The 27,846-nt window shown below is 44.7% G+C and overlaps 1 protein-coding gene across 1 annotated transcript; it reads right to left on the bottom strand.

Annotated features, from left to right (window-relative positions):
* Positions 1–37: 37 nt before the first annotated feature.
* Positions 38–27,475, bottom strand: sos2 (son of sevenless homolog 2 (Drosophila)). The gene is made up of 23 exons (XM_058056986.1): positions 26,593–27,475; positions 19,874–19,999; positions 19,659–19,790; positions 19,423–19,587; positions 18,978–19,184; positions 15,267–15,410; positions 14,522–14,632; positions 11,311–11,409; positions 11,107–11,234; positions 9,155–9,810; positions 7,031–7,112; positions 6,836–6,958; positions 5,207–5,319; positions 4,898–5,120; positions 4,719–4,838; positions 4,470–4,632; positions 3,323–3,440; positions 3,068–3,240; positions 1,767–1,883; positions 1,416–1,683; positions 1,297–1,338; positions 1,120–1,223; positions 38–1,006 (listed from the first exon to the last, which is right to left on the bottom strand). Exons 1-23 carry the CDS (start codon positions 26,674–26,676, stop codon positions 491–493), a joined length of 4,014 nt encoding a protein of 1,337 aa, XP_057912969.1. The 5' UTR covers positions 26,677–27,475; the 3' UTR covers positions 38–490.
* Positions 27,476–27,846: the final 371 nt, after the last annotated feature.

Raw genomic sequence — 27,846 nt, forward strand, 5'->3', positions numbered from 1 at the left:
GAACAGTCACAGTGTAGAGTTGGATAAAAGGTGTAGAAGGTGGGCGGGGTCTCAATGTCACGTTAAAAAAAAAAAAAAAAAAAACGGAATCCCTTTTCAACCCCCCCTCCGCATAAAATAAGACTTTGGCAACCGTTCAGTGAAAAGGAAGTCTGCTCCAGCCGCCGCTCCCAGTGGAGCGGATGGCGTGGCGGAGAGTAACAGTTGAAGCTACAAAGTCAGAGGCCCCGCCCCCCCCTACACGTGAAGTAAGGCGGGGCTAGAGTGAGAACTTTTTTTTTTTTTTTTTTTGGTCCCGGCCCAAATAAACCACCGAACAAACAAAAAAGGTTTTGGCGCTCCTCATGAGCGGGCACGCCGGCGTCTCATTGGCACACAGGGTTTGTGAAGAAGGCGGAGCTACCCCTGAGATGCACGGCGAGTAGGGGGACGGGGGGGGCGTGGCTGCAGAGGCGGAGTTAAATGTGATCAGTAGCGCTGGCGGCTCACCTCATTGGCTGCTGTCGCTGTTCTCCACCAACGAGAGGCCCTGCAGGGGCGGCGGCAGCAGCTCCCGCTTGTACGTCTTTGGCGGCAGCTTTGGAAGCTGCGGGCTGGAGTTGTGGCGCGGGGGCACGGGCGGGGCGGCGGCGGCGGCGGCGATGGGGGCCGGCAGCGGACACAGGCTGTTCTGGCTAGCGCTGAGCGCACAAACCCGCCGAGGGAAACGGGGCGACGGCGTGCTGGGCGGTGTGTTGGGCGAGCTGGGAGAGCTGCCGAAGTCCCAGTGGTAGCGCCCCATGGGGGAGGGCTGGAGATTGAGGGGGTAGTTGATGAAGCTCTCCGGAGGCCGCTGGGGAACGGGCGGCGGCGTATCGGGAAGAGGGTCGCGTGGTGGCGGCGGCGGAGGGCTGGGCAGGGGCCCGTCCAGGGGGCCGTTGTAAGCCGGTGTCCGCGGTTGGTTCCTGGGAAGCGGCGGGGGCAGCCGGGGAGGGATGGCTGGGGGGCTGTCGGACCTGGGACTGAGCTGAGAGAGGTAGAAATGTTACAACAATGACACCGGTGGGTCACCAGTTCCGGAACCTGATGTTAGACCCGGTCAAAAAGTCCAATACGGCCCCCGGTAGGGGGTGGGCTTACTTTGGCTTCAGACATGGTGTCTTTCCTTCGTGGCGGTAGGGGCGGCGGCTTCAGCAGCTCCTCTCCGAGCTGGTGCAGGCTTCCGCAGGACACAGACTGGAACTCTGAGAGAGGAACAACAAAATCTAAGATGGTACAGTCCAGGGGGGGTCCCATAAGGCTGGGGTCCAAACTCACTTGAAGGCGGCAGGAGAACCGGAGCAAAAATTGAGTTGGAACCTACAAAAGTTGAAAGCAAAAGCGGTCAGTTTGTCTTGCGTCATTTTTGTAAACATTCCACGCGGCCCTGAACGCACCGCCATAGGAGCTGCTGAGGTCGTGCTCCGTGAAGACCGAGCTGAGGTCGGATGACGCCGACTGCGGCGGGGTGGGTGTGTTCGGGGAGGTGGGCACGGAGGCGGACGCCGGCGTCTCGGGCGGCTCGGTCTCAGCGATACTCCGGAAGGTGATCTTGTGGGGCGGCTCCCTCTCCAGGGGCACCGGGTGCCCCCTCAGGGTGCCGGAGGTAGACGTTCGCAAGGGGCGGATGCCGGGCGATTTCAGCGTGTAGGCGGTCTTCCTGGGCTGCGAGTGGAAGATCAGAAGTTAGAAGCGGAACTTTGTTGAGCCACGAAGGGTTGAAGAGTGGTGACGGCTTGGAGACGTACAAAGCGGGGCGGTTGTCTGCAGTTCCTGGGTTCGATGTCCATGGACATGTTGAATAAGTAGTCGGCAAACTCCTTCTCACTCCTGCTTCCCATCGGGTTCAAATTCTCGAAGAACCTCTGTGATGTCCCCCCCCAAAAAAGGAAAGGGGGCGTTGAGTACATGTTGATATCGGCCATCAGGGGGTGCCGCATCGTCTGAACCTCTTCCTGCTGAAACTCATTCATTCTGTCTTAGGGTGGAATTGAACCCTGGTCTCCTAGCTGTGAGGTCTGCGCGCTAACCACTCGACCACACCACGTCATAATGTAAAAGAAGTGATGTAGGTCTCACAGATGCAGAACCAATTATGCTACTGGTGTGGATCTTACAGCATTGGTAAGCATGTATGTATTAATTCAGATTAATCACAATTAAATTCCATTGCTTTTTAATCAGTATGAATCCTGCTACATTTTAAAAATGAGCAAAGAGACTCAAGAAGGGAATATACAATTGATCACATGTGTTAACAGTTTTAATGAGATTAATCATGGTTACGGATTAATCCACACTAACACGTTTATTTTGACATCCCAGTCCGGCTGTGCTAATGTACCGTATTTTCCGGACTATAAGTCACTTTTTTTTTTCATAGGTTGGCTGTTCCTGCGACTTATACTCCAGAGCGACTTATGTATGTTTTTTTCTACCCAATTATGCATTTTTGGCCTTGTGCGACTTATACCCTGGAGTGACTTATGTATGTTTTTTTTCTACTTAATTATGCTTTTTTTTGCATTGTGCGACTTATACTCCGGAGGGACTTATAGTCCAGAAAATATGGTAAATAAACCAGCAATAAATGCGACTTATACTCCAGTGCGACTTATGTATATTTTTTTCTACCTAATTATGCATTTTTGGCCTTGTGCGACTTATACTCCAGTCTGACTTATGTATGTTTTTTTCTACCTAATTATGCATTTTTGGCCTTGTGCGACTTATACTCTGGAGCAACTTACGTATAGTCCAGAAAATATGGTAAATAAACCCGCAAACAATGTGACTTATACTCCAGTGCGACTTATGTATGTTTTTTTTCTACCTAATGATGCATTTTTGGCCTTGTGCGACTTAAACTCCGGAGCGACTTATAGTCCAGAAAATACGGTACTTTAGTACATCTTACACCTTGAACCAGAAAAGTTTACGTCAAGTTGACAGTCAGGGATTTTAGCTCGACGGCTCGTACTTTCGACCGCGGACCTTGGCTCACACGGGGATCGAACCAGATGTGGCGGTGGAATGAAAATGTACCCACCCGTATGTCGTGCTCCACTTTAAGGCAGTAGGGCTGGTTCTGGTACTGCTGGATCTCGCCTGTGATTTCGGCCACTTTCCTCCTCTTGCTGAAGTTGATCAGCTCTTTTCCGTGGCGCTTCAGGAAGTCCGGGTTGCCTTCCTCCGTCTTCAGGATGTTGGTCAGGTAGATACCTGTGGAAGAGGGGACGATGAGGCCATTGAAGCGGAACGGGAAGGCTGTTTCGGCCCGCTTAGCACGCGGTAACAGACGCACCAAAGAAAGGCACGCAGGGCGGGTTTATGGACTTTAGCTTGGCTAAGTACTTCTTGAAATGGTCTTGACTCAGTTCTACTGCGTCCTCCAGGATTTTCTTCTTCCTCTCCGGTATCGCCTGCAACAACAAAAACAAATTCGATCATTGTTTGTCAAATCAAGTCCACCCAAAGGTCCCCTACTATACAAAAGTGGGTTTTAATGATGTGCTAACAGTAACGTGTTTATTAGCTAAAATGTGATGAACCTCGTTCATCTCCCTCTCCGGTTTCCGCCACTGTTGAATGAAGAGGCGCTCAAACGCTAGCTTATTGAAGGGTTAGCATACATAAGTCGCACTGGAGTATAAGTAGTATAACCCTAACCCAAAAATGCATAATCAGGTAGAAAAAAACATACATAAGTCGCTCCGAAGTATAAGTCGCACAAGGCCAAAAATGCATAATTAGGTAGAAAAAAAACATACATAAGTCGCACTGGAGTATAAGTCGCATTTTTTGCGGGTTTATTTACCATATTTTCTGGACTATAAGTCACTCCGGAGTATAAGTCGCACAAGGCCAAAATGCATCATTAGGTAGAAAAAAACATACATAAGTCGCACTGGAGTATAAGTCGGATTTTTTGCGGGTTTATTTACCGTATTTTCTGGACTATAAGTCGCTCCGAATAATAAATAATAAATTTAATTAAAATTATTTAATAAAAATAAAATAAAAACAAAAAATAATAAAAATAAAAACTTAAACTATAATAGAAAGTAATATATATATAATTTATAATAATATATATAATAAATAATACAAAATAAAAACTTAAACTATATTAAGAAAGCAGGAAGTGAACAAATGTAACAGTTAGTGATTGTAAAAGTACCAGATGGAGGGGTAGGATTTAATAAGCTTTGCTTCTTCCTACTCCTTTTGGACATGTGGAACTGTGAACTGATTATGGGATGCATTCAATTGTAATCTGATGCATGTTCAAATGAAATTAAACCATTACCATTAGCATTACAATAGCGCTTCTAGGAGACAAACACAGCTCCTTAGCATTAAAGCTACACAGAGTCGGGCTTACTAAGATCTGTCACACTTCCACTAAACCACTTCCACTAGAATACGAGATGGTTAAGTGAGCCGCTTACCTCGAAGGTGTGGTCCAGTCTGTAGACGGGGACAGAGTTGATGGCACTGACCACCTCCAGCACGCCGTTGAAGTTGTTGAGCTCCTGAAAAACTTGTAAAATCTCGATGACGCGTGTCAACACCGCCACTCGCTCCTCCAGGTTCATGGTCTCCACGATACACCTGAAACACACACACACACACACACACACACCACAACAGTTAAACGTTGTGGTTTGGTGTAACACACCACATGGGAAGACACTGACTTCTCAAACCACAACGTGAGGTTGGTGGTGTGTCGGATCATTCGGAGCAAGTTAGGCGAGTTCTTCTCTTTGTCTTCTTTGGTCCAGACGCTGCCAACCAGCTCCGACGGGCGCACAGCTCTGCAGGTGAGCAGACGAGGCGTCACGGGATTCCAAAGGATTCCGTACACAATTCCTACCTGTAGAGCTCCGACTCCAGCAGAGTCAGCTGACGTGCGATCTCAATGGGATGGAGCGTCATGAGGTCGAAGGAGTCCACTTGGCCGGCCCGGCAGATGTGCCACTCGATGGGCGGAGGCGGGCTCTCGAAGGTGATGTTGTGACTGACGCCGTTGGACTGTGTCTGCAGCTTGCGTTTGATGATCTTGTTGATGGACTCCACCCATTTTCTCATGGACTTCCCTGCAAGGGGGGCGAGGAGACCAAAAATTGGCTGTGAACTTTTGAGGGGATGTCGGAGGTGGGCGTTCAGGTTCGACCCGACCGACCTCGCAGCTGGATCTTGCTCGTGATGTATTCCTCCAGTCGACTTCTCAACTCGGGGTCGTTTTCAAAGTCGTAGAAATGATGCTCCACCCATTGGCGGAAAACGTTGAGAACCCTGCAGGGCAAAGAGAAGATTTTTTTATGTTGACCAACATATCAAGTCCTGCTCCACTGTCTTCTTCGTCTGATTCTGGCCAAAAGTGTGACCCGGGGGCCATTTACGGCACGCAGTTATTGTTTTTATTGGCCCTTTGCAGACCAACAACCACAAAAACTGGAAAAAAGGACAATAACTAAGTCAAAATATCCATCCATCCTTCTCCGCTTATCCGGGTCCGGGTCGCGGGGGCAGCAGTCTTAGTAGGGAAACCCAGACTTCCCGGTCCCCAGCCACCTCCTCCAGCTCCACCGTGAGGACACCAAGGCGTTCCCAGGCCAGCTGTGAGACATAATCCCTCCAGCGTGTCCTAGGTCTGCCCCCGGGGCCTTTTCCCGGCCCGGCTGGGCATGCCCGGAACACCTCACCAGGGAGGCGTCCGGGAGTCAGGCATCCGGACTAGATGCCCGAGCCACCTCAACTGACTCCTCTCGATGTGAAGGAGTCAAAATATGAGAAAAATAGCATGAAGACGAAACATTAAAGACTAAAAATGTAATTCCTTTTAACAGTCATAAAATGATGAGAAACATACAAAACAAAGACCAAAGTTACAATCACAGGAAATTTAGTTTAAGTAAAAGTTTAAATTTTACAATTAAAAAATATGGGACATATAACACAATATTAATATAATATTAATATAATATTATATTAATTAAAAATGTACAAGAAAATAGTTGAAATATATATAAAAATTAAAAAAACAGCAAAAATTAATATAGAAAAAACATTTCAAGGGAAGGAGACAACGGCGTTCCAACATTGCTCCCTCATGCTATCATGGCTTTTTGAAAATGGCCGCCTTCTCGTGGTTGACTATAGACTATTAGTAAAAAAAATATTGAAAAACAACGTATGTATATGTAGTATTCTGGCCACTAGGCGTTAGTACACAACATTAGATTCCATTACCTTCATACTGCATGTGTACAGCCATGACATGTCCGACACAACATAGTTCCTCCTCCCATTCCGTGTGGAAGTGGTAAGGTTGTGGCTTTTTTTTTTCTCCGTCCCTCTTCTCCACTACGTTTGAAAAATTATTTAGTAAGAAAATTTAGAGGCTATCTAGTTAGCTCCCAGGATTGGATTGCTATGCTAGGTGTGGCCATCTCTTGTGTGTCCCGTAGCCTGTGCCTTATTTATGAGCATGTGTTGTCAACAAAGAATAATAGTAATAATAATAGGTCTACACAACTACTAAAATATTCTATTTATTAATATTGAATCCTACTTATGGCAATTAAATGTCTTAATTACACGTATAATTTAAAACGAGCATAAAGGTGATTATTTAATGTCTGGAGGACTCAAATCATGTAAAAACTAAACTATATTTATATTTTTGCTAACTACAAAAATAACCCACGCAAATTAAAACGCAACTCTGAACCCCAAACATTACTTTGTTTTCATTTTCCTTTTACTTCCTGTTGCTGTCTACAATTGTCTGTATTTTTGTCCGTCCCACCTGAGCTGCACCGGCTGCACGTATTCCTTCCGGAACCTCTGGAGCTCGGCCGCCATGGGCTGGTCGCCGTTCCAGAGGGCCTGCCGGTCTTCCTCGGTGGGCTCAGGCTCGGGGATCTCGATCCTAAGCAACAACAACAACAACAGTAAGACATTGTAGCTACGATAGTGCCGCTGTGGGAGGGGAGGAGCCTACCTGTCAATCAGCAGCGTGAGTAGCTCCTGCGGTTTGCAGAAGGATCGATACGTGGTCAGAAAGGTGCGCACAAAGTTTGGATCTGAAAAGACAAAAAAAATAAAAGTTCTCTTTCTATTCTAGTCTGCTCATCGTCAAATAAAAATAAATAAATGGGCTAATAAATTGACAATAAAAAGCACAAATACTGCGGATTTCAGAAAACAACAGATGGAATGATACAGCACTCTACAAGAAGCAATGAAGTCTGTAAAATTATTTAAATTGGATGTCTGTTATACAGAACACACCTCATATACATCTGGTCTCTCAGAAGAATAAGAAAATGTAGCAGGAGGGAGTCAGTGTTTCCAACTTATTTGGCCAATATTCCGACCCTCGACTCTCTATACTCTTCTTCACACAGCGACAAAGCTAGCATAGCGACTTTTCTGGCCCTTTTTGGACACACTTTATATTTGTATAATATTAATTATACATTACTATTAATTCATTTTCTATACCGTTTATCCTCACGAGGGTCGCAGGCATGCTGGAGCCTATCCCAGCTATCTTCGGGCGAGAGGCGGGGTACACCCTGGATTTGGTGGCCAGCCAATCACAGGGCACATATAGACAAACAACCATTCACACTCACATTCATACCTATGGACAATTTGGAGTCACCAATTAACCTAGCATGTTTTTGGAATGTGGGAGGAAGCCGGAGTCCCCGGCGAGAACCCACGCATGCACGGGGAGAACATGCAAACTCCACGCAGAGGGTGGAATTGAACTCGGGTCTCCTAGCTGTGGGGCCTATGTGCTAACCACTCATCCGCCGTGCAACCCCAAACTAGCTTCGTTGGACACTCCAAATTGTCCATGCATAATTAGGTAGAAAAAAACATACATAAGTCGCACTGGAGTATAAGTCGCATTTTTTGCGGGTTTATTTACCGTATTTTCTGGATTATAAGTCGCTCCGGAGTATAAGCCGCACAAGGCCAAAAATACATCATTAGGTAGAAAAAAAAAAATACATAAGTCGTACTGAATTATAAGTTGCACAAGGCCAAAAATGCATAATTAGGTAGAAAAAAAACATACATAAGTCGTACTGGAGTATAAGTGGCATTTATTGCTGGTTGATTTACCATATTTTCCGGACTATAAGTCGCTCCGGAGTATAAGTCGCACAAGGCCAAAAATGCATAATTAGGTAGAAAAAACATACATAAGTCGCTCCATGCTAGGTTAATTAGCCACTCCAAATTGTCCATAGGTATGAATGTGAGTGTGAATGGTTGTTTGTCTATATGTGCCCTGTGATTGGCTGGGGACCAGTCCAGGGTGTACCCCGCCTCTCGCCTGAAGACAGCTGGGATAGGCTCCAGCACACCAGCGATATATATGGATATATGGACTATTTCAAACGGGTGTAGCTTGAAAATAGTTGAAGATAAATGCATATTGTAAATGAGAATAATCATCAGAATGGGATTAAATATGTTTGTCTAATTTGCATATTATGGGCCATCATCATCATCTTTTGCAGATGGTGGAATTGAACTCGTGTCTCCAAGCTGTGGGGCCTGCGTGCTAACCACTCATCTGCCGAGCAACCCCAAACTAGCTTCATATTGGACACTCCAAATTGTCCATAGGTATGAATGTGAGTGTGAATGGTTGTTTGTCTATATGTGCCCTGTGATTGGCTGGCCACCAGTCCAGGGTGTACCCCGCCTCTCGCCTGAAGACAGCTGGGATAGGCTCCAGCACCCCCGCGACCCGCGATATATATGGATATATGGACTATTTCAAAAGGGTGTAGCTTAATAGTTGAAGATAAATGCATATTGTAAATGAGAATAATCAGAATGGGATTAAATATACTTGTCTAATTATTATTATTATTATTATTATTATTATTATTATGATTATTATCTATTATGGCATCACCAGGCCCAGAAATGGTCAGATCCCCGTCTCCATGATACCCAACATCTACTCTTCCTCAGTCATCACCATCATGACAGGGTGTGCCCCGCCTCTCGCCCAAGTCAGCTGGGATAGGCTCCAGCATACCCCCCACCCCACTGAGAATATGTATCATAGAAAATGAATGGCTATATGATGTCTTACCAGCATACATGTGGTAGGTGAGTCTCTCGATGAGTTTGCCCACCGTGCCCGCCTTGATGATGGGGATCCCCGTTTTGCTCTGCACTTTGTCCTCAAACACGATATTCTCCTCCGAGTCCTGCACGGCGAAGCGGTACACCTCGGGCGAGGGCAGCCTCAGCGGGTGCGCCCGCTCCTCGTGCTGCAGCATGGTATCCAACATGCGGTCCAGCGTGGAACGGTACTGGAGGGTCACCAGCGCCGCCATCCAGGCCGCCTTCTCCTCGGCGGTGCGCGCGCAGAACACGGCGCAGTTCTCGTCCTTCCCGATCAGTTCGAAAGTGTGCCGGAGCTCGGGCGAGTCCTCGCGGTCCACAATGCGAACCTTCCGGAGCACAAACTTCTCTTTTAGGCGGTACTCGGCGCCGCTGCCCGAGCCCGGCAGCCGGGAGCTCTGGTTGGCTTTGCAGCTGATCATGAGGCCGTCAAAGAGGAAGTTGTGCCGCTCGTGCTTGGCGCCGGCTCGCAGCAGCGGGCCCTCCAGGATGAACTCGCTGCAGCACTGGCCGATGTCCTTGCCTTCCCAGCCGTCAATGCTCTTCTGGATCTCGTTCATGCGCTTGATGGCGAGCTGTTTGCTACGAACCTGCCGGCTGTACAGGCGGTACATGGGCTCCCTGCGGGGAAGAGGAGGGACACAAACATGTCATTTTTTGTAATTTCTTCAACACTATTATTGCGTGCGCCAGGCAGCGTTTTGCCAGGAACCAATCAAGAGCTGTGAATAAACTCACAATCTTGTCAACCCATTGGGAATTACAGGAGGTCATTACTCAACAGTCTGACTCACTCACAAACTCATCTCACAAACAACATTCAAGTCATCACACAGCAACTTAACACTCAACCGTTAACGACGAATTACATGCCTTTCCATTTTAATGGCCCTTCAAGTCAAAACATGGAAATACAAGAGAACATACTAACTCCTTATTTCTAAAATCACAAATACTTCAACTCTTCAAACAGCTAAAATAATGCATAAGGCTAAAAACAACCAATTAGCTAAAAATGTCATCCAATACTTCTCTACAAGAGAGGAGAAATATGATCTCAGGGAAGAAGTACAGTTGAAACACACACAAAAAAATACAATTAAATAAAATTTTAATAAATAAAAAATAAAAATAAATAAATACATTAAAAAACAAATAAAAAAATAAAAATAAAAACTTAAACTATATTAGAAAGTAATATATATATATATATATATATATATATATATATATATATAATATGATACAAAATAAAAACTCAAACTATATTAGGAAAGCAGGAAGTGAACAAAATAACAGTTACTGATTGTAAAAGTACCAGATGGAGGGGTAGGATTTAATAAGCTTTGCTTCTTCCTACTCCTTTTGGACATGTGGAACTGTGAACTGATTATGGGATGCATTCAATTGTAATCTGATGCATGTTCAAATGAAATTAAACCATATTATTACAATATACATGCATATATACTGTGTAGATATAATTTATAGTATTTATAAAAATATTTATACATCTAATTCTGCCAATCGGGACTAGAATTCTACAAATGTTGAGTGGATTTAAAAAATAAAAAAATAAAAACTTGAACTGATTATGACTGACTGTGAACTGATTATAGGATGCATTCAATTGTAATCTGATGCATTTTTAAATATACTGTATATAACTTGGAAAACCATATGAACTACTGGAATGTCACCGAGTGACTGGAATGTCATCAAAAGTGGGGGGGCAGCAGTGTGTTACCATTACTGTGATTATAATTGTGGGGGAGTCAGATGAACCTACACATTTAGATCCAGATTGTCGAGATGTACTGGCGTCTTCCTTGATGCGTGCACCATCGCCACAAAATATTTCTGTATCAATTTTTTTTTGTCATGTCGCGGCTACTACCAGTTTTTGTGAACCCTTACCCGGGTTTTCGCCTGGGCTGCTGTTTGGCATAGATACGCTCCACGCTGCACTGCAGGTTGAGCAGCGCCGTGATGGCCTGTTTGAGACATTCCCTGTCGTCCTGGTCTTCACTGCGCTCCTGGAGTTGCTGCACCATGACGTGGCGGGTAAAAAGTTGAGCTCCGTCGCAGCATTTGTGTGTTTACAGAGAAAACGTCTCCTACCTGCAGGAGCTCAAAGTAGTGCATGCAGTGGTACACGGGCACCATCATAAGCTGCGGAAGGATGTACTGGACGGCTTCTTTGAAGCCTTCTGCTACGGACTGCAAAGAAAGAACAACAGAAAAACATGACCCTACTAGCTAGAACACAAGAGGCCGTCGAACGTTCAGTTCTTCATCCTGACATAAACCTATAAAAAATGTACAACATCTAAATAACCTCATTTGGCTACACACGTATGGACTTAGTTTATTCACAAGATGCGGGACTGTTTGATTCCGATTGTGTCATTCCCAACTAAATCAATCAAAAAGCAGCTCCGATGTTCTTTCCTGTTTCTAACAGCTGCCAAGAAGCAAAAACGGAGGAAGGGAGCGAGTAACCGGAGAAGCGGCCATCATGGCATCCATTTAAAATCTCTCCTTCCCCTGATGCGACACGCTTCAGGGGATCAATACGCTCACGCGCCGATGCAGACTACTCCATTTTTGTACCCGGAGAGGACATACGATAGCAGTGTGCACAACGCCATCGTTTCAATCGCGGCGCAAATGCTCACTCGGCAAACGTCATCCGGAGTCCAATGCGGCTCGGCCCACAACAAAAGTTCCTCCTCCGCTAAAGGGGCTACATAGTGTACTCATGTAGGGTGAGGAGCTCAGAGTAGAGCCACTTCTCCTTCACATCGAGAGGAGTCAGTTGAGGTGGCCTTCCGGACGCCTCCCTGGTGCAGTGTTCCGGGCATGCCCAGTCGTGAAAAGGCCCCGGGGCAAACCTAGGACACGCTGGAGGGATTATGTCTCACAGCTGGCCTGGGAACGCCTTGGTGTCCTCCCAGTGTAACTGGAGGAGGTGGCCGGGGACCGGGAAGTCTGGGCTTCTCGACTGCGACCCAGACCCAGATAAGCAGAGGAAAATGGATGGATGTATGGAGCGTCTTATGCTCTCATCCCCGAATGTTGTCCACACTTGGGACCGCTGCCTGACACATGATCACATCGCCGGCCTCGAACTCACCCCTTGCCAAGTGCTCTATGCAGCTGGACTAGCCCACAAACTTGCAGAAGCCCTACGCCTTACTTGGTGGGTTAGCATTATAGCGGTAGCATTATATAGCATAGAGGAAGCAGGGTTGCTAATAGCGCTACCCAACTTTTTTTAGACACTGGTCCCGCAAAACACATTAGACGTTACCGATGCTGTAGAAAAGCTAAGGCTAAAATGCTAAAGCTAGTTAGCATTGAGAGACTTCAAGTAAACACTTTTCTTGAGAAACTTGGGACTGTCCAGTCTCTACTTCCGGATGGGATTGGGGATCCAAAAAATAGATCCTAAAAGATCCTAAATAGTTAGCGTCACAAACCGGAAGTATTTCTATGCCCTCGGAAGTGTGACCAATCACAGCAGAGTGAATGTGCCAGGAGGCAGGCCGTGGGTGGAATACATTAAAACAGACCGTTTTTTTGCAGGAACCATCAAATCCAAAAAAATACAGCTGAATAGGTGCAGATTCTGGAAGCGCTAGAACGCTTTCTGTGCTGGTTATGATGTGTAGCTGCTCTATAGGAGTCCACAACTCGATACAAAGGGCCCAAAATGAGCATAATAGGTCCCCCTTTAAAAACAAAACGGGCTGCACGGCGGTCGAGTGGTTAGCGCGCAGACCTCACAGCTAGGAGAACGGAGTTCAATCCCACCCTCAGCCATCTCTGTGTGGAGTTTGCATGTTCTCCCCGTGCATGCGTGGGTTTTCTCCGGGTTCCTCCCACATTCCATAAACATGCTAGGTTAATTAGCGACTCCAAATTGTCCATAGGTATGAATGTGAGTGTGAATGGTTGTTTGTCTATATGTGCCCTGTGATTGGCTGGCCACCAGTCTAGGGTGTACACCACCTCTCGCTCGAAGACAGCTGGGATAGGCTCCAGCATGCCCGCGACCCCTGTGAGGATAAGCGATATAGAAAATGAATGAATTGTATTGTATAATTAATATTATAAAAAATATAAAGTGTGTCCAAAAAGAGCCAGAAAAGTCGCTATGCTAGCTTTGTCGCTGTGTGAAGAAGAGTATGGAGGGTCTAGGGTCTGAATACTGGCCAAATAAGTTGGAAACACTGACTCCCTCCTGCTACATTTTCTTATTCTTCTGTCAGACCAGATGTGTATGAGGTGTGTTCTGTATAACAAGCTCCATGAATGAATTAATGAATGCAAAACAAAAAACAAAGACAAAAAACAAAAACAAAACAAAAACAAAACAAAAGAAAAACAAAAACAAAACAAAAGAAAAACAAAAACAAAACAAACAGCAAATGAAAATGAAAAAGTGCATTCTTTGCTGTCTTTTTTTCAACTATTTTTCTATCTTTCGTATGCACAGAAAACAGAAGGATGTGTGTTCGTGTCTCATATAAAGATTGTGGATCATGGGCAAAATTCCCCCTAAAAATGGACTTTTCCTTGAAGGCTCATCCATTACCTATGCAACAGGTTAATAGTCACCTGGTTGATAAAAAATCGTGTTAAACGTGAGCAAGCAAGCGATGCTGTCAATCATGCGTCCACCGTCGGCCGCCCTGAGAAAATGTGCCGTGTGACAAAAAGGGCCGCACCCTCTCCCGCCGTGCATCAACACTATTCCTGAGTGAGGAATGTCCAAATAAAACAATGCGGCCACGGTGAATAAACGCTACACAGGACGCAGAATGAGTCGGGACATGCCGGGGGAGGGGGCGGGGAAGGGGGGGTGCACGGGAGGAATTCCACGATGCTTCAAAGCAGGACAGGAACAAATAGACAACATTGTGGAAACACACAAGTGACCCGACTTCAACCTCCGTGCTAAACTATTTCGGTTGTCTTTTTTTGGGGGGTGGGAAGGGGGCTCCGGCACCCCCCCGTGACCCTTGTGAGATCAACAAATGTAACCGTATCCGTACTGCATTGAATCGTATCGTATGCGCTGTATAGGGTTGTATCAAATTGTTCCCAATTGCATCTTTCCCCCATGTATCTCGATGTGTAATTGACAAAGTCATCACACAGCAACTTAACACTCAACCGTTAACAACACAAAGACATTTACAACGCTACTATCATCTCGTTATGATAATATTACCAAAGTTAATGCCATTTGTAGCTTGGAAATTTTCCATGCTTTAAGATATTACTTGCTGGACTTTGATGGGAATGCCGGTGGCGGCGGTCTTACCTGGAAGTAGAGGCCCGCGGTGGGTCGGGCCATCAGGTTGTTGAAGTGCTCGTGGAAGTCCCTGCTGAGGATGTCCTGGGACAGCGTCTCGTAGGGGTCGAACGCCTGCTCCTGCACTCGCACGGACATGCACAAGCGCTGAACAACATGGCATTCCCAGGAGCACGCATGTATCTCACAAGTACAAGTACAAGTACAAGTACTACAAACCTCACCATTCATTTTCACGGACACACAGTACTTTAGAGTAGTCAGTGTAGAGCTTGTACAGCAGTGTCGGTTTACTATCCACTCAAAATGAGTCTACATTCGGCCATTGTTGTGTAAATCGCAGCAGTCAAGCATGGTGGCGGTAGTGTGCACGAGTGCTGTCGGCACCGGGGAGCTGTGGTTTGTTGAGTAACATGAAGTCTAACATGTACCGTGAACTGTGGAGCAGAAACTGAGTCGCATGGCAGTTTTTTCCAACATGACAAAAAGTCCAAACACACTTCCAAAGATGATAAGACCATCATGCCGAAATGTTGTGTTGCTGCTGGATGTTCATAGTATACGAGTGATACTGTTAGCTTAATTTTCTCTTACAAAAGACAATGCTGCTTCACAAGATGTACACGGACTACTCCGAAGCATATCCAAGTTAGCGTTCAAACGCTTGCCGAAACGGGAGGGGTTTAGTCAATTGGTCAAACGCAACAAATCAAAACAAATCAAAACAAAAACAAGCGCATTTGACGCGCCGCACCTCGGCGAGGTCCTCGAAGCAGCTGCCCACCAGCGGATGCGGGCTGCCGTCGGCCGTCATCTCCACGGCGTCCTCGATCAGGCCCAGCAGCTTCACAGTCAGCTCGTGGATGTCCAGGATGTTGCTGAAGATCACTTCCACATCCTGCACAGCAACACGGGGTCAATCGAATCTTGGATCTTGCTGGTGTAGCTACTGTTGTGGCTAGCAATATGTCATATAAGATTCACAGTAGATTCAAGCACATTCACAAAATGTGCAATTTTTTTCGAAAAAAGTGATATTTATCATTTTTAAATACGATAACCATAATTTAATAACGATGATAAAGATAAAGTCCCATTGTTTCAAACAAGCCCACAATTTGACATGGTTTGTCACATCGGCCGCTCGGCGCGTGTGCCTGAATACAGCGCACTTTGCTGGGTCACACTAGGTCAGGGGTGGGCAAACTACGGCCCGGGGGCCACATCCGGCCCGCCAAGTGTTTGAATACGGCCCGCCCAATCTTTCCAAAGTATTTCATTTAAACTCAACATACAACCTGGCATCATGGCCTGAGCCAACCTTTTGATGGTTTTATCAATTTCGTTGTTTGACATGGTCTGTTGTTTACAAAGTGCTCCTGAAAAAAGGGACACAAGCACATAATAATAATAATAATAATAATTATTATTATTAGATTATTATAATTATTATTAGAACTATTATGATTATTATAATCATTATATTAATGCTAATTATTATATTATTTATATATAATATTATTGTTATATTTGCATATTTTACATAATAATATAATAATTATCATTTTAATTTTATTGTAATTATTATAATATTTTATTATTTTTAAAATATTTAAATATAAATATAAAATAACAAATAATAATAGCAGATTGCATGACAATTTTACAGATACAATGACAACAGTCTGCCCCCCCCCCATAAATTTTGTCATATCAATGCGGCCCGCGAGTCAAAAAGTTTGCCCACCCCTGCACTAGGTGGTTCCATCTCCTGCTCTATGCTCTGCTTCTCCTGACCTCCATAGCGGCACACCGGCTGCTCGGAGCATGTGTCCGAATACCTATAGTGCACTTTGCTAGGCCACGGTATCTCTAATTACAACAAAGACATTTATTTATTGCAAATGATGATCCAAAACAGAATGTTAACGTCAAGATGGCAGGAGCTTTTGGAGCGGGGAAATTCATTTTCTACCGCTTTTCCTCACGAGGGTCACGGGGAGTGCTGGAGCCTATCCCAGCTGTCTTCGGGCGAGAGGCGGGGTACACCCTGGACTGGTGGCCAGCCAATCACAGGGCACATATAGACAAACAACCATTCACACTCACATTCATACCTATGGACAATTTGGAGTGGCTAATTAACCTAGCATGTTTTTGGAATGTGGGAGGAAACCGGAGTACCCGGAGAAAACCCACGCATGCACGGGGAGAACATGCAAACTCCACACAGAGAGTGGAATTAAACTCGGGTCTCCTAGCTGTGGGGACTATGTGCTAACCACTCATCCGCCGTGCAACCCCAAACTAGCTTAGATTGGCCACTCCAAATTGTCCATAGGTATGAATGTGAGTGTGAATGGTTGTTTGTCTATATGTGCCCTGTGATTGGCTGGTGACCAGTCCAGGGTGTACCCCGCCCTGTGGAATTGAACCCTAGTCTCATAGCTGTGAGGTCTGCGCGCTAACCACTCGTCCGCCGTGCTGCCGTAGTTTTATTAATCGTGTTTTTTCCCCATTTGCTGTTGATGCTGGAATGTAACCCCTGCAAAAAAGGGGGGGGGCGAGGGTGGGGGCGGGTGACTACTGTATCTATAGTTATGCAGACATAATGGGTGTTATTTTAGCGGGCGCAGTTTCCCATCTCAACATAACACGTGCCGCATTCCAAGAGGGCCTCTTCACCCAAGTGATGCCACAAATGACCCAATAAGCCTAAATATGCACAACCGCATTGGAAGAGGAGTCCAATTTTCCATTTTCTCCTGTTTTTTTTTCCACCATGAAAGAAGTCTGGAGGGTCGAGCAGTCAGCAGATTACACGCGTAATCCTTTAATGTGCTGAGCCCAGATTTGGCGTAAACGTTTTCGTAATTTGACGGTTATTTGAGCCCTAAAGAGCACCTTTTTGTAATTTTGCACATCATGGTGTACTCCGGTTTCCTAACCCACATTCCAATAAATATGCACGTTAGGTTAATTAGCGACTCTACATTGCCTGCCTGGTGTGGATGATTGTTTGTAAAAAGGCTATTTTGGGGGAATTTTGCACATTTACGAGTATAAGTCGCACAAGGCCAAAAATGCATAATTAGGTAGAAAAAAACACACATAAGTATGTATAAGTATAAGTTGTATGAGTATGTATGAGTATAAGTCGCATTTTTTGCGGGTTTATTTACTGTATTTTCTGGACTATAAGTCGTTCCGGAGTATTAGTCGCACAAAGCCAAAATGCATAATTAGGTAGAAAAAAACATACATAAGTCACACTGGAGTATAAGTCGCATTTTTTGCGGGTTTATTTATCTTATTTTCCGGACTTTAAGTCGTTCCGGAGTATAAGTCGCACAAGGCCAAAAATGCATAATTAGGTAGAAAAAAACACACATAAGTATGTATAAGTTGTATGAGTATGTATGAGTATAAGTCGCATTTTTTGCGGGTTTATTTACCGTATTTTCTGGACTATAAGTCGCTCCGGAGTATAAGTCGCATTCCTTGCGGGTTTATTTACCGTATTTTCTGGACTATAAGACGTTCCGGAGTATAAGTCGCACAAGGCCAAAAATGCATAATTAGGTAGAAAAAAACATACATAAGTCACACTGGAGTATAAGTCGCATTTTTTGCGGGTTTATTTATCGTATTTTCCGGACTTTACGTCGTTCCGGAGTATAAGTCGCACAAGGCCAAAAATGCATAATTAGGTAGAAAAAAAAACATACATAAGTCGCAATTTTTGCGGGTTTATTTACCATATTTTCTGGACTATAAGTCGCTCCAGAGTATAAGTCGCACAAGGCCAAAAATGCATAATTAAGTAAGAAAAAACATACATAAGTCGCACTGGAGTATAAGTCGCATTTTTTGCGGGTTTATTTACCGTATTTTCTGGACTATAAGTCGCTCCAGAGTATAAGTCGCACAAGGCCAAAAATGCATCTTTAGGTAGAAAAAAACATACATAAGTCGCACTGGAGTATAAGTCGCATTTTTTGCGGGTTTATTTACCGTATTTTCTGGACTATAAGTCGCTCCGGAGTATAAGTCGCACAAGGCCAAAAATGCATAATTAGGTAGAAAAAAACATACATAAGTCGCACTGGAGTATTTTTCGGTACGGGACAAAAGAAAAAATAATTAAAAAAAATAAAAATTAAATTAAGACAAATTAAAATAAATAAAAATTTAAAAACAAATTAAAAAAAATAATTACAATAAAAACTTAAACTATATTAGAAAGTAATATATATAATATATAATATAATAATAATATATAATAATAATATATAATATATATTACAATACAGCCCAGTTTATTCTATATGTAGTGTGCAGAGAAAAAAGAAAGACGTTGATGTCTCACATAAGGATTGTGGTTGGTTGGCAATATTTTAAAGTTTTGCAGTTTTCCTTTTAAAGCGCCATCTAAGCTGTTTAACGCTAGCATAGCGTCTCTTACCTGAGGCGTGAAGATCTTGGAGTTAGACAGGAAGTGGTGGCGGAACACCTTGATGATGAGGTCCAGTTCCCGCAGGTACTGACGCTCCTCTGCAATCTCCAGCCTCACCAGGTCGTCGTACGTTAGCTCGCCTGACGACGAGGGCTCGTCGGTGCACTGCGACATCAGACCGATGTCCTCCTCCTGGTCGAACATGTCCATCAACACCTGGGAAGACCACAGCAGCATCGGAAGACGTCAAGCCTTTGCACCGGTCTGACAGTCCCAATAAAGTATTGCAGCATTGAACGAACTGTTAAGTTTTCTAAATATATCGGTTTTGAATCTATTTTCTATTCGGTTTTGAGTCCCGTACCCCCTTACACGCAAGTCACATCGGGGTATACCCTTTCCAGACCTGAACCAGACTAGTCCACAAGGTTTGAACATGTTTCTTTTGTGTTACCTTGTCTGCACACATGGACACTTTAATGTCCTGCTGGCTGATCTCGTAGTGCCGAATATTGCCCACGTAGTTGCCTGCCAGCTTCAAAATGTCCGCCGATATGTACTCCAGAACTGCCACGATGTACAAAGACACATGGTAGTCCACTCTGTAGCCCAGAACCTCCTGAGGGAAAACCAAAAGATGACAAGCTAAGGATGATTAGCTTGATTACGATGGAGTGGCGTATTCCGAACCTTAAGCAGCGGGTGTATCTTGTCCACGGGGAGAAGTAACGGATTCCTCCGCTTTCGTTTCTCAATGGCCGACTGAGCGTCGGCGATGGCCCACTTGTCTATCGGGTGGGGGAAGGTCTTCTGGACTCGCTCCTGGGGGCAAAGAGAAGACAGGATGTTATTTAGCCACGTCACCGAGCGTGAATTTGTCGATGACGGACGGACGAGTTACTTACCTCCACGTCCTGCACCGAGCGAGGCTGCGCCACACACAGCATGTTGAGCAGCTGCAGGATCAGCTCCTCGATGTGCTGGAGGGCGTCCTCCTTCGCCAGGAGGTTCGGGTGGACCTGCTTCTGCACCTGAACAGATAAAAGTGTTACTTTGTGCCAGGTTCAAACTCCTGTGACACTTGCAAAAACACTAAAATACAGAAATACAGAAGAGACAGAAAACAATATTCAAAGTTACTCGCAGCGAGGAGTAACTTTTTTAAATTTTATTCTCTTTTCGGGGGTCCCTACTACATGGTCGTGCAACTCTAAGGGGGGGGGCAGTTGCATGAGCTGTAATTGTTTGTCTATGTGTGTGTGTGTATATGTGAGAGTAATTACTTTTATTATTTTACGAGTTCTTATCTTGACACATTCTTGCAGGATTAACATGATGAGCATCTGCAGGGTTGCTGTTGGCGCATCCAGGCACCTCCAGGGTGCACCTGGGGGTCGCTGGGGGGGGGGGGGGGGGGGGGTTTTGATCAGGGTCATGGGAACCTTCCACATTCAAACACTTTCTATTGTCTAAGCAAATGGATATAAGGGTGATAACTAACACTATATTCATTCTAGGGCGGCACGGCGGACAAGTGGTTAGTGCGCAGATGTCACAGCTAGGAGACCAGGGTTCAATTCCACCCTCGGCCATCTCTGTGTGGAGACCTGGTGGTACCCGGTTTTCTCCGGGTACTCCGGTTTCCTCCCACATTCCATAAAAAACATGCTAGGTTAATTAGCCACTCCAAATTGTCCATAGGTATGAATGTGAGTGTGAATGGTTGTTTGTCTATATGTCCCCTGTGATTGGCTGGCGACCAGTCCAGGGTGTACGCCGCCTCTCGCCCCAAGACAGCTGGAATAGGCTCCAGCACCCCCCCACGACCCTCGTGAGGAAAAAGCGGTAGAAAAATTTACGTTATTCTAGGTTTGATGGTGCCACTTGCAACTTCTTCTGGAAACCACAAAGATGATGTCATGTGGGCATCTGTCAGATGTCATCATCAACATCTGGTGCGATGCTCCCCCCGCGGGGATCGGGTCACGTTCCAAAGACGTCAGAGCAACAAGACGAGACAGGTTTTAATAACAGTCGCTCACCGCCACGGACGTCATTGTGATAGAAACTTGTTAGCAGACAGCTGATGTTTAATATGCAACATTTTTTAAATAAAGTTCCTCAATTATGACGACTTGCCTCTAACAGTCATGTCTGCTCATGAGCACCAAACGTGAATCTATCAACAGAAAACCCATCTAAAAAAAAATCTAAACTAAAACTAAAATCTCTTACCATGCTGTTAAACAAACTGGGTCTAACAAGGACACAAAAACGCTGCACAACTGTGCAAGAAGACAAATATCTGACAGTGTGGAGTTAAAGACGCCTCACAGGTCGTCACCTGGTAACTGCACTAAATAGCACCCATCAAACACCAGTGTCGGTATCAAACAGTAAAGCGGCGACTTCAGGATCCTGGACTTCATGACCGGATCGCCAAGAAAAAAACAGATCTCAGACTGGCCAAAAAAATACCCAAGTGATCCCAAACTTTTGAGCGGTAGTGTATATCCTGAGGTCCGTATCACCCCACCCTATTTCAAAAAGTTTATCATAAAGTCAGAACCTCATCCCGGTCCATGCCTGATCGGTATTGGCCAACATTCAAGGTATCGGTTCGGAAGTGAAAACATCATAGTCATGCAAAGTAGAGCCAAAAAAAAGGGGGCAGGAAGGAATGCAAGCAAAGAGTTAAAAAGGTCAACGCCGGCGTCATTAGCGTGGAGCATTCTTGCTCTCTGACTGAGTGGAGACGCCAGCGCAGTGCAGGAAGTCCCCTCCGCTTCAAGTCGACTTGGCTCAGATAAATTATAGATTATATATTTACACAGACGTACAGTATACATACACACACTGTACATTTACGGTAATGGTAATGGTTTTATTTCATTTGAACATGCATCAGATGACAATTGAATGCATCCCATAATCAGTTCACAGTTCCACATGTCCAAAAGGAGTAGGAAGAAGCAAAGCTTATTAAATCCTACCCCTCCATCTGGAACTTTTAAAATCACTAACTGTTACATTTGTTCACTTCCTGCTTTCCTAATATAGTTTAAGTTTTTATTTTGTATTATATATAATATAATATATATATATATATATATATATATTACTTTCTAATATAGTTTAAGTTTTTTTTAAATTTTTATTTATTTATTTTTATTTTTTATTTATTTAAATTTTTTTAATTGTATTTTTTTATTTTGTATTATATATTATTATATATATATTATTTATATATATTTTACTTTGTAATAATTTTCTAATTTTATTTTTATTATTTCTTTTTTGTTTTTAATTTTTATTTATTTATTTTAGTTTTATTTTATTTTTTGTCACGTACCAAAGTAGTAGGTTATTTTAGCTGTTTGAAGATGAACTATATCAGCAAGTTGAAGTATTTGTGATTTTAGAAATAAGGAGTTAGTATGTTCTCTGTAGGCGGCATTATGAATTATCCTTACTGCCCTTTTTTGCAGTACATTTAACTAGTGAAGATTGCTTTTATAGTTATATTATCCCATATTTCCACACAATAAGTAAGATATGGTAGAACAATAAAGAGCAATAAAGAGTGTGGAGTGATTTCTGATTGAGAACAAATTTTACTTATATATACTCAATATTGAAATATTTCTAAGCAGGAGTGAGTCTGTGAGATCAGGATTGCGGGGACTGCACGCGTGCACTTGACCAAATTCCACAGGACGCCGAGAGTCGTGAGTCATGGCGGCACAAAACCACGGGGGTTTCCCTTGGACTCCGTTCAGCAAATAGTTGGCCTCGCTTAAACGGAGGCCCACGTGCAACACGTGTCAGCGCAACAACGCCGCCGACCGACAGCGTGGCGGCTGAAAACGCGCTCAAAACTACTCACTTGAATAAATGAATGAATGTTTCACGGTGTGCTACTTTTATACACAGTACTATGAATTTCTCAGAACACATCGTGGTTCAAACATGGCTCCCTCACACTTGAAAACCTCCATCAAGCGCCATATCAAATCAAATCAACTTTATTTGTATCGCACTTTTCCTGCAAAGACATGCAACAAACACAAAGTGCTTTACAGAATTAAAAACAATTACCACAATTAAAAGGAAAAACAATTACTAAGAAAGCCCCTCCTTCCCACCCTCCATACTAGACACCCCCCCCCACACACACACACACACAATCACACACAGTAGGGAGACATGGCATGGCACTGAGGATCAAGGAAACGCCACCTTTGGGGCCGTCCACACTGGGAGTGCCATCGGGGGGACCAGCCCCCTGGCCCCCTGACTCCGACAGACCCCCTCAGCAGACCCGACACAGCCCCCAGTGTCGAGGACCCCTGAGAAAACACTGGAGTTAAAAGCTAAACACTAATACCAGAAAATAGGACTAAAAAGCTAAAAACGATTTAAAAAAAGTTTAAAAATATGATTTAAAAGCCTGATTAAATTCATTCATTCATTCATTTTCTACCGCTTTTTCCTCACGAGGGTCGCGGGGGGTGCTGGAGCCTATCCCAGCTGTCTTCAGGCGAGAGAGACGGGGTACACCCTGGACTGGTGGCCAGCACACACCTCATATACATCTGGTCTGACAGAAGAATAAGAAAATGTAGCAGGAGGGAGTCAGTGTTTCCGACTAATTTGGCCAGTATTCAGAGCCTAGACCCTCCATACTCTTCTTCATACAACGACAAAGCTAGCATAGCGACTTTTCTGGCCCTTTTTGGACACACTTTATATTTTTTATAATATTAATTATACAATACAATTCATTCATTTTCTATATCGCTTATCCTCACGAGGGTCGCAGGCGTGCTGGAGCCTATCCCAGCTGTCTTCGGGCGAGAGGCGGGGTACACCCTGGACTGGTGGCCAGAACACACCTCATACACATCTGGTCTGACAGAAGAATAAGAAAATGTAGCAGGAGGGAGTCAGTGTTTCCAACTTATTTGGCCAGTATTCAGACCCTAGACTCTCCATACTCTTCTTCATACATCGACCAAGCTAGCATAGCGACTTTTCTGGCCCTTTTTGGACACACTTTATATTTTTTATAATATTAATTATACAATACAATTCATTCATTTTCTATATCGCTTATCCTCATCCTTATCCTTATCCAGCAGGCGTGCTGGAGCCTATCCCAGCTGTCTTCAGGCGAGAGAGACGGGGTACACCCTGGACTGGTGGCCAGCCAATCACAGGGCACATATAGACAAACAACCATTCACACTCACATTCATACCTATGGACAATTTGGAGTCGCTAATTAACCTAGCATGTTTTTGGAATGTGGGAGGAAACCGGAGAAAACCCATGCATGCAAACTCCACACAGAGATGGCCCAGGGTGGAATTGAACCCTAGTCTCCTAGCTGTGAGGTCTGCGTGCTAAACACTCATCTACCGTGCCGCCCCTGTGTCTTTATTTTTTTTTTTTAAATATCAACAGTCTCTGCAGTCCTGAGGCTCAGTTCCCTTCATATTGTGATTTACAGCATAGATATATATATCATTAAATATGTACAGTGCACACGTTTCACCCCCCCAGAAAGAGTGACATCATGCAACGGGTCATGATGCAAACAAGAGAAGGAGAAAGTAGGTCAATATTATACTGCAAGGTTGTGCATGGATTCAGGACAGCGTTCATACGGGCTTTACATTTCTAATTCAATTGATTATTCTCTTCTGGGTATCAGGCTCATGTTACAGGTAATGTGTGTGTGTGTGTGTGTGTGTGTGTAGAAGAGGTGAGGAGGGGGGGGGTGGGGGTTGTTATTATACCCGAGCATGTGTCACTGTTTGTGATTCATGCCGTCATGACATCATCTGCCATTACAAGCAGACCGTCTGGGGAAGCAGAGATCAACTCAGAGACAAAAGACCAACACACACACACAGAATTACATCACACACACACACACACACACACACACACACACACACACAACAACACACTAACAAGCACGGAGCAATGAGAGAAGCAAAGGGGGGGTGCAAACTGTTACCTGGAGAAACCCATTCGGGTAAGCAAAAGTATTGGGACATGTCATGGATCAGGGGTTGCAACTAGAACGTGCAGCAAGGAGATGGCAGGTCAACAACGGTGACCTCACACACTCCACGTCCCAACTCGGGGTATCCCGTGGGACGATACACTTAATGATGAATTTAAAAGAATACCAAAAATGCGCTGGTACCAATCAAACGCTGTGGGGGGGGGGATGAATGAGGGAAAAAAAGCAATATAAAATAAAAATTAATAAATAAATAAAGTAAAAATAAAATAAAAGTAAAATAGAGAAAAATAAAGAAAATAATTGAAAATGTTCTGGAAAATAAAAAGAGAAAGAGAGAATATTTATTCATTTTCAACCGCTTATCCTCAAGAGTCACGGGGGCGCTGGAGCCTATCCCAGCAGTCTTCGGGCGAGCCAGCCAATCACAGGGCACATATAGACAAACAACCATTCCCACTCACATTCATACCTATGGACAATTTGGAGTCGCTAATTAACCTAGCATGTTTTTTTTGGAATGTGGGAGGAAACCGAAGTACCCGGAGAAAACCCACGCATGCACGGGGAGAACATGCAAACTCCACACAGAGATGTCCGAACGTGGGATTGAACTCGGGTCTCCAAGCTGTGAGGTCTACGCGCTAACCACTCGACCGCCGTGCAGCTCAGGAAAGAAAATATTCATTCATTCATTTTCCACTGCTTGTCCTCACGAGGGTCGTGGAGGGGTGCTGGAGCCTATCCCAGCTGTCTTCAGGCGAGAGGCGGGGTACACCCTGGACTGGTGGCCAGCCAATCACAGGGCACATATAGACAAACATTCACACTCACATTCATACCTATGGACAATTTGGAGTGGCTAATTAACCTAGCATGTTTTTGGAATGTGGGAGGAAACCGGAGTACCCGGAGAAAACCCACGCATGCACGGGGAGAACATGCAAACTCCACACATAGAGGGTGGGATTGAATCGGGTCTCCTAGCTGTGAGGTCTGCGCGCTAACCACTCAACCACCATGCAGCCCAGGAAAGAGAATATATACTATCAAAACATTTTACTATTGACTGCCTATTACGGGGCAATGTTAATTTCCTGTCATGCTTTTATTTTGAAGCTTTCCTAGCTATTATTGTTGAGCGGAGAGGAAGCCGTATTGGTCCAGCAGTACCAGGAAGGTTCTTTTTTGCTTATGAAAGTTGAAATATGGGGAAAATACGGGTGTAGGAAAAGAAGTGGGAGGGTTGCCAGGTGTCAACTCCGTCCCCCCAAAAAAGTGTGCTAGGTGTGAATGTGTGTCAGCTCCTTCACTATCCTAGCAAGGACAATTGTTACAGTAAATGGATGAATGGATGGGTCTAAAATGGGGGTTCTGTGGCTCCGTTCTGCCCAACCCACTGACCACACCGGCACCGGGTCACGGCGGTTGGGGACCCCTGATCTCCATCACCACGATGGCTTTCACACAACTAGAAATCTGTGTTGTTGTTGTTGTGATGATCCGCTTCTTTAAATCCAGCATCAACGCAAATCATTTCGCAGAAAAAGTTTAAAATGTCTGACGGGATGTTTTTTTTTTAAATCTTACCTTTCGTAAAGCTTGCACGAAAAGGCCTCTCCACTTGTGACTGTTGTCGTCACTGGAAAAGTCGTAGATCTGCTGGGGTTGCATCGCGGCGGGGGTGGCGGCTCCTGGCGTTGCCGTGCTCCGGCCTGAACTGTCAGCATCGGCCCCGGCGGATTGTTAGCTCCGTTTTGTGGGAGGTTCAGTCCAGGGCAGACGCGGCAGGGGGAGCTCCGGGCTGGCTACTGCGGTGCTTTACTATGCTAGCCCAGAGTTGTACAATAAAGAGGGCAAAATGAGCTACATTAGGAATGAACAGCACATGGAGCTACTACTCAGCTCGCTAGCTTGGCGGCTAACGAGGCTAGGTGTAAACACTAGAAAGCTAATGGCTAATAACAAAGTGGCTAATTAGCTACGGAACACAATTATTCCAGGCACATTTAGTCGATATAAAGTCTTTTCATTGAGAACAGAAACCCGCTACTTAGCAGGTGGAGCTACACGTTTGCTTATTTGCTGCGTTAAGAAGACACCTGTGCGCTAGCATGCTAACGCTAGCTGGCGGAGCTAACTGCTTGCTACAAGCCGCTGCTGGCCTCTGTGAGCTCCGAGCAAGGCACACTTTCTCCGGGGAGCACTTCACACCCGGACATCTTCTCCCGGTGGGTGATTTAAATCCAGTCAACAAAGTCCCCCCCTCACGACGACAATAAGTCCACAGGCGAGCGAAGATAACAGGAGGGGGGTACGTCTGCTAGCGGAGAAGACGAAGGGGGCGCACCCGGGATTGTTTTTGGTTTGCTTTGGGAAGTCCGAGATGTTCCAACCAACTCCGCTCTCTCGCTGTCTGTCTGTCTGTCTGTCTGTCTGTCTGTCTTTCCGTCTGTCTGTCTCTCTGTCGCAGTGAATTGGACAAGAAAAAAAAAACAGCAACAAATATAACACGAAATTCATAGCGACCATTGCGTCAACATACATTGTCCTTTCTTAGTTTAGCTAATTTAGCTAATTTCCCATTCCCCCAGTGCCTATTTTGTCCATATTAAAACTTTATGCACGTTTCCTGTAGCTTATAATATACAATGTATCAACCATATAATTTTCATAGTTTTCCTGTATTTACTATATTGTACTTGACTTTCATTTATTACTTTTAAAATATTATAATGTAACGATTGGTATATTGTGTTTATACGAAGCTGCTATTCTGTGAGTGGGCTATAGAGGGCAGTCATGTGCAAGCGTGCTGGTTTAGAGCAATCATTTGGGGACAAT

The sequence above is a fragment of the Doryrhamphus excisus genome, chromosome 19 (genome assembly GCF_030265055.1).
Source record: "Doryrhamphus excisus isolate RoL2022-K1 chromosome 19, RoL_Dexc_1.0, whole genome shotgun sequence".
NCBI lineage: Eukaryota > Metazoa > Chordata > Actinopteri > Syngnathiformes > Syngnathidae > Doryrhamphus > Doryrhamphus excisus.

Coding starts and splice junctions, on each gene's coding strand:
- sos2 (XM_058056986.1), bottom strand. CDS start 26,676: ATGCAACCCCAGCAGATCTACGACTTTTCCAGTGACGACAACAGTCAC. Junction 15,411..18,977: donor CCAAGATCTTCACGCCTCAG/GTAAGAGACGCT, acceptor GTTGCTGTGCAG/GATGTGGAAGTGATCTTCAG. Junction 4,839..4,897: donor CTGGAGTCGGAGCTCTACAG/GTAGGAATTGTG, acceptor GCTCACCTGCAG/AGCTGTGCGCCCGTCGGAGC.